At 57.0% G+C, this 10,149-nt stretch overlaps 1 protein-coding gene across 2 annotated transcripts in view; it reads left to right on the forward strand.

The window, feature by feature from the left end:
- Window positions 1-10,149, forward strand: part of CUL7 (cullin 7) — a 14,351-nt gene that overhangs the window by 1,770 nt on the left and 2,432 nt on the right. For both annotated transcript variants that reach the window (XM_014535402.1, XM_014535401.1), the window contains 20 exons: window positions 169-320; window positions 457-957; window positions 1,388-1,526; window positions 1,625-1,821; window positions 2,095-2,323; window positions 3,069-3,306; window positions 3,395-3,500; window positions 4,413-4,640; window positions 4,913-5,003; window positions 5,104-5,275; window positions 5,444-5,563; window positions 5,816-5,897; window positions 6,081-6,256; window positions 6,550-6,683; window positions 7,019-7,186; window positions 7,446-7,552; window positions 7,634-7,816; window positions 9,212-9,372; window positions 9,526-9,742; window positions 9,858-10,122. In XM_014535402.1, the coding sequence (XP_014390888.1) occupies window positions 169-320; window positions 457-957; window positions 1,388-1,526; window positions 1,625-1,821; window positions 2,095-2,323; window positions 3,069-3,306; window positions 3,395-3,500; window positions 4,413-4,640; window positions 4,913-5,003; window positions 5,104-5,275; window positions 5,444-5,563; window positions 5,816-5,897; window positions 6,081-6,256; window positions 6,550-6,683; window positions 7,019-7,186; window positions 7,446-7,552; window positions 7,634-7,816; window positions 9,212-9,372; window positions 9,526-9,742; window positions 9,858-10,122 (3,666 nt within the window). The remainder of the gene's footprint in view (window positions 1-168; window positions 321-456; window positions 958-1,387; window positions 1,527-1,624; window positions 1,822-2,094; window positions 2,324-3,068; window positions 3,307-3,394; window positions 3,501-4,412; window positions 4,641-4,912; window positions 5,004-5,103; window positions 5,276-5,443; window positions 5,564-5,815; window positions 5,898-6,080; window positions 6,257-6,549; window positions 6,684-7,018; window positions 7,187-7,445; window positions 7,553-7,633; window positions 7,817-9,211; window positions 9,373-9,525; window positions 9,743-9,857; window positions 10,123-10,149) is intronic.

Genomic DNA, 10,149 nt, shown 5'->3' on the forward strand with positions numbered 1-10,149 from the left:
TATATATATTCATTCATATATATGAAAAAGCAAGTTTTGGCTTTCGAAGCAAATCATGTCATTCCTAGTGTATGGTGGGAAAAGGATTGGAGGGTATAGGGGGTCTAGGAGAGATGCCTGGGAAAGTTAAGGTTAGGGAGCAGTTACTGATTGGGGTGTGGGTTACAGGGACCCGGACCCAGATTCTTCTGTCACTGAGCCAGCAAGAGGCCATTGAGAAGCACCTGGATTTTGACAGCCGTTGCGCCCTGCTGGCTCTGTTTGCACAGGCCACACTCTCTGAACACCCCATGTCTTTCGAGGGCATTCAGCTGCCACAGGTACTGTCAGGGGCATTGGGGGTGGAGCTGTGAAGATCTAGCAACCAGGCCTTTACACCTGTCCATAGAGGATGGTGTGGAGAGAGGGGCTAAAGCTGGGACAAAGTGGACATGGGCCAAAGACTGTGTCCTACAGGTCCCAGGACGGCTGCTCTTCTCCCTGGTGAAGCGCTATTTGCATGTCACCTCCCTCCTGGATCAGCTGAATGACAGTGCTGCAGAACCAGGAGCCCAGAACAGCTCTGCTCCCGAGGAGTTGAGCAGGGAGAGGGGTCGGCTGGAGTTGGAATTCAGCATGGCCATGGGCACCCTGATCTCAGAGCTGGTGCAGGCCATGCGCTGGGATTGGGCCTCCAGCAGACAGGGGCCCTTGGCTCGGTCCTCCTGTTCCATCTTCCAGCCCCAGCTGGCAGATGCAGGCCTAGGGCTGCCACCCACCCAGGCCCAGTCCTCCCTCAGGAGGTCAAGGCGGTTTCGCCCTCGCTCTGAGTTCGCAAGTGGCAATACCTATGCCTTGTATGTGCGGGATACCCTGCAGCCGGGGATGCGCGTGCGGATGCTGGATGATTACGAGGAGATCAGTGCTGGGGACGAGGGCAAGTTCCAGCAGAGCAACAATGGCGTGCCCCCTGTGCAGGTGAGAGCGCATGGTGGTGGGACCCTGATGGGGCCTCCATGCAGGGGACTCTGGCAGGCCACCCAAGGAGAAAACTCCCAAGGGAATTGAAATGGTCAAAGAGGGGTCTATTGAGAAGGGGGCCATTTGGAAGGCTGGAAAAATCTGGGTTTAGAGGGCTCTGAGGTCAGGAAGACTCCCAGGAAGGTAACTGAGACAGTTAGGCTTTCCCAAAGGGCCAGGGAGTCAGGGTAGTGGAGGACAGGAGGAAGTGTAGGTGAGAGGAGAGGCAGGGCCAGTGCCCGTAGGGGAAGGCTGTGTCCATGCTCTCCATGTGTCAGTGTTTTGGCCAGGGGTCACCTGAGGGCTGTGTGTCCTCACCATGTGGCCACAGCCAGTCATTAAGTGAGCTTTCTATTCCCCTTTCCTCTCCTTCCCCATGTTCTTCCAGGTGCTGTGGGAATCTACTGGCCGCACCTACTGGGTACACTGGCACATGCTGGAGATTCTGGGTTTTGAGGAAGACATCGAGGACATGGTGGAGGCTGATGAGTACCGGGGGGCAGTGGGCAGTGGAGCCCAGGGTGTAGGTGAGCCCAGAGGGTGAGCTGGAGTAAGCTTTGAGCACGGGAGCGGTGGTCTGGCTGGCTGGGCAGTGATCCTTGTGCCTGATGCCCCATTTCCACAGCCCTGCCCTCCTGGCGATGGAAGCCCATGGCAGAGCTCTATGCCGTGCCCTACGTGCTGCCTGAGGATGAGGACACGGAGGAGAGCGAACACCTGACCCAGGCCGAGTGGTGGGAGCTCCTCTTCTTCATCAAGAAGCTGGATGGGCCTGACCACCAGGAGGTTCTGCAGATCCTCCAGGAGAACCTGGATGGGGAGGTAGACCCCGAAGCTGGGGGGCTCCACTGCACGGGCTGCACTGGGCTAGAGCATTTGGAGGGCTCCGGTGGGACATGGAGGTTGATAGTGGAAGGGGCTGCAGGGAAGGGGTCTAAGTTCGGAGGAGTTGGCGAGTCGTCTGGGAGGAGCCAGCTGCCAGCCATGACAGGTTCAGGATGGAGAAGGCATATGCAGAGACCCCCACCCCTACCCCGTCCCCTGGGCCTCTGTGCTCATAGGGCTGCCCGCAGTGAGAGCTTCTCCCGATGGCAGGTTCTGGATGACGAGATCCTGGCTGAGCTGGCCGTGCCCATGGAGTTGGCCCAGGACCTGCTGCTGGCTCTGCCAGAGCGCCTCGATGACAGCGCTCTCAGGGACCTGCTCAGCTGCCGCGTCTACAGGAAATATGCGCCCGAGGCCCTGGCAGGGCAGCCGGCTTACCCATCCCTGCTGGACGCCCAGGCCCAGCCCCAGGAATCAGCGGATGCAGCCAGAGTGGAAGGTAGAGCACCAGACAGACAGTGGCCTCTAGGAGGGCCTGAGCCCCGGAGATGTCTGTGCTGAGTTCTGTGCGATCCTGTCCGGAAGAGATGGCACCCGAGGGAGAAGCTGAAACCTAAGAGATGAGCAACAAATCAGAGAAGCCGACACTGTGCTCCCTCCATAGAATGAAGGAGGATGTAAAGTTAGAAAACTGAGAGAGTTTAAAGCCTGAAAAAGCCCACCCTCCACATTTTTCCTAGTGTGGAGAAAAACTAAGTGTTAATGCTTTTAGATACAGGGAAATGCTCTGCTCTGTGGACGGGAAGCGCCTTTGCAGTTGTAAGGATATAAAATATAAAATTTGTCATGAAGCTGTCATAAGTACATTATGAGGTCTTATGAGACCCTAAAACAGTGGTTCTCAACCTTCTGGCCCTTAAATACAGTTCCTCATGTTGTGACCCAACCATAAAGTTATTTTCGTTGCTACTTCATAACTGTAATGTTGCTACTGTGATGAATCGTAATGTAAATATTTGATATGCAGGATGGTCTCAGGCGACCCCTGTGAAAGGGTCGTTCGACCGCCAAAGGGGTCGTGACCCACAGGTTGAGAACCGCTGCCCTAAAACAAAGGGGACAAAGCAAATCAAAAACATTTTTAAAGAAGTTAGGAAACAAGATTGAGAGTTAGGAATTTGTCCTTTTTTGATCCTTCACATCACTAACCGCGGCCAACCCTTGTGACTTCCCTCGTCCTGTAGCAGAAGAACCCCCGACGCAGTGCCCCCGCAGCCCCCTGCGGCATCTGGTGGAGGGTTATGGGCCAGCTGGGAAAATTGTCCTGGATCTGGAGCAAGCCCTCAGCTCAGAGGGGACCCAGGAGAGCGAGGTCAAGTCGCTGCTGCTGCTGCTGCGGCAGCAGCCCCAGCCCTTCCTGGTGCTGATGCAGAGCCTGGACACTCCAGCAGCCAACAGAGCCCTGCACCTGGCCGTTCTGAGGTGATGCGGTGGTGATCGGTCGGGGGGTGGGGGGGAGAGGGGTCTCTGAGACTCGCTGCATATCTCTCCTCCCACCCCTGCTCCCCAGAATCCTGATGCGGCTGGTGGACTTCCCTGAGGCGCTGCTGCTCCCCTGGCACGAGGCCATGGACGCCTGCATGGCCTGCCTGCGGTCCCCAGACGCTGACCGAGAGGTACCCCTGCCCTGCCCGGGGGGGATGCTGAAGGCAGGGGACGCAAGGCAGCCTCTGATGAGGCAGACCTCCTGGGTGGGGCTCTGAAGGGCACAGCGGAGCATTGTGCCCTTGGTTTGGGTTTGGTTTTAAAATTGAATTTTATTTCTTTAAGTATGTAATACATTCACACAATTCACAAATCAAAACGATATAATAAGATATATACTGAATTCTCACTCCCACCTGAATCCCTGTTTCCCATGGGCCCCTTATATATCCTCCCTGTGTTTCCTTATGCAAATATAAACCAACCCCAATGTGTGATCTTATTTGCCAGCTCCTTTTTTGCACAAAAGGGTATGTCTACATGACATTAAGAGCCTCAGTGGGTACAGGAGGCAGAGGAGACCACCACATCCCAGAGTCCCCTGCCACAAAGACATCCTGGGCACAGAGGCTTGGGACGGGTCAGAGAACTAGGGTCCTGGTGGCAGTGGGTGTCTGCAGCATACACTTTGGCGGGGTAGACTCGCTGTGCGCACACACACTGGTCCCTCTCGGCCCCTCCCCGCCCACAGGTGTCTGCTTAGGGCCTGAGGATCGCAAAATGCAGCTCCACAGCTGGTTCTTGGGACAGTTGGGCCAGAAGAGAAACACGCTGTGGTGCTGTCTGCACCTCCTGCAAACAATCAGGAGTGGAGAACGCCAGGGGGGCAGAGCACCTCCTGGCTTTTCTATTTCAGTTTGTCTTTGGTTCTCTCACTCCGCCCAGCCCTTGTGTCTTCCCCATCCCTGTCATTTTGCTTCCTCACTCTGTCTTGTTCACGGCAGTAGCCCCAGCACCCAGTGGGTGTATAGTTACCACTACTGCAGATGCCCCTGTAACTGGTGCCTTGTCCCCTTTATTCACTCCCCCCACCCACACCCCAGGTGCTCCAGGAACTGATCTTCTTCCTGCACCGCCTGGCCTCCGCGAGCAGGGACTATGCTGTGGTGCTGAATCAGCTGGGAGCCCGAGATGCCGTCTCCAAGGCCCTGGAGAAGCACCTGGGGAAGCTGGACCTGGCCCAGGAGCTGCGGGACATGGTGTTCAAGTGTGAGAAGCATGGCCACCTCTACAGGAAGCTTACCACCAACATCCTGGGAGGCTGTATCCAGGTCAGGGGGAAGGATGGGAAGCTTGTGGGTTCACACATGGTAAGAATATGAAGCCCAAGCAGTGGAGGGGCGGGCGTGTTTCTGAAGTTGGAAGAGGCAGGTGAGTCTAGTAACCCTGGGGCTTTGTTCTCCACGCCTCTGCCCATGTGGACCTGCTCTGCCCGTGGCGCGGAGGAAGTCCCGTTGCTGCTGGGTTTTTCTCCATACGTGTTCCTGTTTCTCCGTGTTCCTCCCACTCCTTGTGCCCCTTCTCTCCGATGTTCCGGCTGCAGATGGTGCTGGGTCAGATCGAAGACTACCGACGAACCCACCGACCCATCAACATCCCCTTCTTTGACGTGTTCCTCAGATATCTGTGCCAGGGTTCGTGCCTGTCCCCACGTCACTCGTGCCCCCATACCTACGTCTGTTTTCCCTCCACATCTACCGGGCTGTGACCGCCACCCCCTCCCACCGCCCCCAGGCTCCAGTGTGGAAGTGAAGGAGGACAAGTGCTGGGAGAAGGTGGAGGTGTCCTCCAACCCGCACCGGGCCAGCAAGCTGACGGACCGCAACCCCAAGACCTACTGGGAGTCCAACGGCAGCACCGGCTCCCACTCCATCACCGTGCACATGCGCCAGGGCGTCCTCATCAGGTAACAGGCTCCATGCATATGCTTGGCCACCCTACACTTGCTCACGATTTCCGTGTTTGTCTTGGGCGAAGCACTATCCCCGTGAACATGACCACAGGGTCCCCTTGGCTCTGTCTGCAAGGATATGACTGGTTCCAGTTCCAACTGGTTCCTCTTCCCTGCTCCCAGGCAGCTGACTCTGCTGGTGGCCGGCGAAGACTCGAGCTACATGCCAGCCAGGGTGGTGGTGTTCGGGGGCGACAGCGCCAGCTCTCTTAACACAGAACTCAACTCGGTAGGGACCCCTGTGCCATGAGACCAACCCTCACAGGATCAACCCTCTTGCCCAGACTCCTACATTCCTCTCTGCCTTGGGCCCCATAGAAAGTGGAGGCCTTTATCCCTGTGCCTACGTGATGGCATCAGGCCCTGAACAGTGAGGGTGGCAGCAGCACCCTTGCCTCAGGGCCTCCCATGTCCTGGGCTGGGAAGGGAGGGACACCGCGAGGGACAGGAGCAGACTGTGCTCTCAGCACTCTCATCCACACATGGAGGTGACAGCCTCCCCCCCGCCCCCCCACCCCCCCAGAACCTGAACCGCTTCTGGCCCGTCATCCAGATCCGCGTAAAGCGCTGCCAGCAGGTAGGGCAGGTGTGAGGTGTGGCTCCCGGGCACCGGCTCTTGCCCTGCAGCTGTTGCAGATCTTGGACCAGAGCTCCAGCTGGGTGGTGGGCAGCTCCAGGAGTGAGGCCTGAGGGTGTGGCTGACGGCAGCCCACCCTGAGGAGACTGTGCACCAGGTGAAGCAGGCCCGTGCGCCTTGCAGGGCGGCATCGACACGCGCATTCGGGGGTTGGAGGTCCTGGGCCCCAAGCCCACGTTCTGGCCAGTGTTCCGGGAGCAGCTCTGTCGTCACACACGCCTCTTCTACATGGTTCGGGCGCAGGCCTGGAGTCAGGACATAGCGGAGGACCGCAAGCGCCTCCTGCACCTGAGTTCTAGGTGTGTGCGAGCATGTGTGTGCCTGTGTGTGCGAAAGGTGAGAGGTCACAGGTGGCTGCTGGGCGGGCTCCGTGGCGGGTGGGAGAGAGAGTTAACGTGCCTGGGGAGGGGCTGGAGTGTTCTGTAGTCTGAGGAGGGAAGGAAAGAGTAAAGACGAGATTGCTCTGGTGCCCTGGGAATGGAATGTGCCAGTTAACCTGGGGGGGGGGGCGTGCCAAGTACCCAGTGGGGATTTGGTCTGGGTGGACACTGGGGCCACTTAGGACACCTTCCTCCTTCCCCCTCATCCCCAGACTCAACGGGGCTCTGCGCCAGGAGCAGAATTTTGCTGATCGCTTCCTCCCTGACGACGAGGCCGCCCAAGCGCTGGGCAAGACCTGCTGGGAGGCCCTGGTCAGCCCCCTGGTGCAGAACATCACCTGCCCGGGTAACCATCCGACCCCTGACCCCTTTGCCATCCAGTGGTCGGCCCCACTCACCGGCCTCTTCATGCTCTACCCTGGAGCCACCGGTTTTTGCTCTTGTCCCTTTGGGGACCTGCGCGTGTATTTGGAAACCCAGTGCCCCCCTTCTCACAGCCCAGGGCCACCTCCTTTCCCATGTCTCTCAGGTGCCAACCGACCCCATAAGATCAGAAGGGGCCTTGCTCCCTCCCTCCCCCAGATCATTCTGTCCACTGCTCTTTCTCCACCCGCCAGTCCTGCAGCCTCCCCCACGGCCCTGCAGACATGCCCTGACGTGGCTTCTTTTCTCTGCCTCCAGATGAGGATGGCGTCAGCCCCCTGGGCTGGCTGCTGGACCAGTACCTGCAGTGTCGGGAGGCGGCCCACAACCCTCAGAGCCGTGCGGCAGCTTTCTCCTCGCGGGTGCGCCGCCTCACGCACCTGCTGGTGCACGTGGAGCCCTGTGAGGTGCCCGCTCGTCGGCCCAGTGAGTACCGGAGGACTCAGGCGGGAGCTCGGTGCGGGCGTTGCCCTGTGTGCCCCACTCATTCTACGGCTTTTGTCCCTCCTCACCCTACCCCTCCCTGTGTGCTCAGCCTATTCCTCTTCCAAGTGTGTGTCACCCCACCAGGAGCATCATTTGGGGTGGCAGCATGTCAGGAAAGGCCCCCGGGCTCAGCCTTGAATGGGGACCCAGGAGCTGAAGGGCTGCCCCCACCTTGCCTCTGCCCTCCCTGTCTCCACAGACGGCAGGAACAGAAGCCACGATTGGGGCTCCCTGGCTACCCCGGGGCTTCCCAGCAGCATCGTGAAAAACCTGACCCGCTGCTGGCAGGCAGCGGTGGAGGAGCAGGTGGGCGGGGCGAGGAGGGAGGGAGGGAGGACCTGCCATGGTGTGGGGTTGCCTCCTCACGCTGCTGCCCCTTCCCCCCAGGTGAACAGTTTTCTGACCTCACACTGGCGGGATGATGACTTTGTGCCACGCTACTGTGAGCACTTTAATAATCTGCAGAAGTCCAGCTCCGAGCTGTTTGGGCCACGGGCAGCCTTCTTGCTGGCGCTGCAGAACGGCTGTGCTGGGGCCTTGCTGAAGCTCCCTTTTCTCCAGGCTGCCCACGTAAGCCTCCCACTTCGCCTCTTCCCCAAACTCTCCCTTCCCCACCTCAGAAGGGCCCACCCCTCCATTCCCATTCAGTAAGCAGCATGGTTTGGGACGTAACCATGTTGTTGTTGTTTTGGCTTTTATGTATATATCCATGCTATCAAAAATTCAAAGAAAAGCCCTGGCCAGTGTCGCTCAGTTGTTTGGAGCGTCGTCCCATAGACTGAAAGGTTGAGGGTTCGATTCCCTGTCAGGGCACATACTTATGTTTCCAGTTTGATCCCTGTTCGAGGACCATAGGGGAGGCAACTAATCGATGTTTCTCTCTCACATTGATGTCTCTCTCTTCCTCCCTTTCTCTCTAAAATCAATAAACATATATTTTTTAATTCAAAGAAAAAAGCATAGTGACCCGCAGCATACCATCCTAATATATCTTGATAAACTTTCTCCTATTTGAATGCATGATTTAACAGTTCACTCATGAGTACCTAAAATGCCGTATCCTGTTTTCCTTGATCGTTACATTAAAAGCCTTTGCCAGTGTTGCTATTTGCACTCATTTCTTCTTTGTGCCTAAATTCCAGCTAATGGATGTACTGTAATTTACTCCCTCATTCGCATCATTCCATAAATATTTAACAAGCGCTTAAAATGTGCTAAGAGTTGAAGATAGACGAAGTCCATCCCCTCAAAAATTTACAGTCTTCTAGGAAAGACATGGAATTAAGCAGATGATAAACTAAAATGTGACAGGCTCTCTGGTAAGCAAGGAACGACGCAGTGGGAGCGTGAGGCAGCGGCTGCCTGAGTTGCTTTTGGTCGTTCTGTTTCATTAGTAATGCTGCAGCGTGACCATTTTTGTACATATAACTTATTTCCTCATATTAAATTACGTATGGTTGTTAGCCCTGGCCAGTATGGGCATATTCCCGTTCAGGGCACATGCCTAGGTTTCGGACTCATTACCCAGTAGGGGGCATGTAGGAGGCAGCCCATTGATATTTCGCTCTCACATCAATGTTTCTCTCTCTCCCTCTCATTAATACAAGTGTTAATGACTTTATAAAAGTTTTATGGCCCAGCCAGCTTAGTGTTGAACATCAACCTGTGAACCAGGAGGTCACACTTTGATTCTCTATCAGGGCACATGCCTGAGTTGCCGGCTCAATCCCCAGTAGGATGCGTGCAGGAGGCAATCGATCAATGCTTCTCTCTCATCATTGATGTTTCTGTCTCTCTCTCCCTCTCCCTCTCTGAAATCAATAAAAACATGTTTTTAAAAAGTTTTATGAAAGTGTTGACCAATTTATGAAGCTTTGAGCCATTCGTATCTACTGCATCAGACCTCCTCACTGCTCCCACCCCCTAGCCCACTCATGGTTTTCCTGTGCTCCTCCCACTGCCCAGGTGAGTGAGCAGTTTGCCCGGCACATTGACCAGCGGATCCAGGGCAGCCGGATTGGTGGGGCCCGGGGGATGGAGATGCTGGCGCACTTACAGCGATGCCTGGAAACCGTCCTGATTTTCTCTGGCCTGGAAATAGCCACCACCTTTGAGCATTACTACCAGTGAGTGTGGGCCTCGGGAGTGGGAGGTGGGGGCAGGCAGGCCGACAGAGGCCGGGACAGCTTGTGGGTCTGGGAGCCTGGAGGCCTGGAGCAGGAGGCTGGGCCGTGCCGAGTGCCCACACTGAGGCCGGGCCTGGGCTGTGTGTGCTGCAGGCACTACATGGCGGACCGTCTCCTGAGCCTGGGCTCCAGCTGGCTGGAGGGGGCCGTGCTGGAGCAGATCGGTCCCTGCTTCCCCCACCGCCTCCCCCAGCAGATGCTGCGGACCCTGAGCACCTCTGAGGAGCTGCAGCGCCAGTTCCACGTCTACCAGCTCCAGCGGCTCGATCAGGAACTCCTGAAGCTGGAGGACACGGAGAAGAAAATACAGGTGGGTGCCAGGGAAGGGGGGAGCAGATGGGAGGCTCGGAAAGCAGAGAGGCATGGAGCAGACCGAGGAGGCCCCCCGGCTTCTGGGAACCTGTGTTCCTTCTTCTGGTGGCCAGGAGGCCAGCGGCAAGGAGCACGCGGGAGAGCGCGAAGAGGAAGCCGAGGAAGCCGGGGCCGCAGCAGCCGCAGAGGTGACGGAAGAGGAGGAGGAGGAGAACGAAGACCTCTTCTATGAAGGGGCAATGCCGGAAGTGTCTGTGCTGGTCTTGTCACCACGCTGCTGGCCCACTGCCTCCATCTGCCACACGCTGAACCCCAGAACCTGTCTGCCCTCCTACCTGAGGGGCACTTTGAACCGATACTCCAACTTCTACAACAAGAGTGAGGAGCGGAGCAAAGGAAACGGGG

Source organism: Myotis brandtii, unplaced genomic scaffold (assembly GCF_000412655.1).
Source record: "Myotis brandtii unplaced genomic scaffold, ASM41265v1 scaffold143, whole genome shotgun sequence".
NCBI lineage: Eukaryota > Metazoa > Chordata > Mammalia > Chiroptera > Vespertilionidae > Myotis > Myotis brandtii.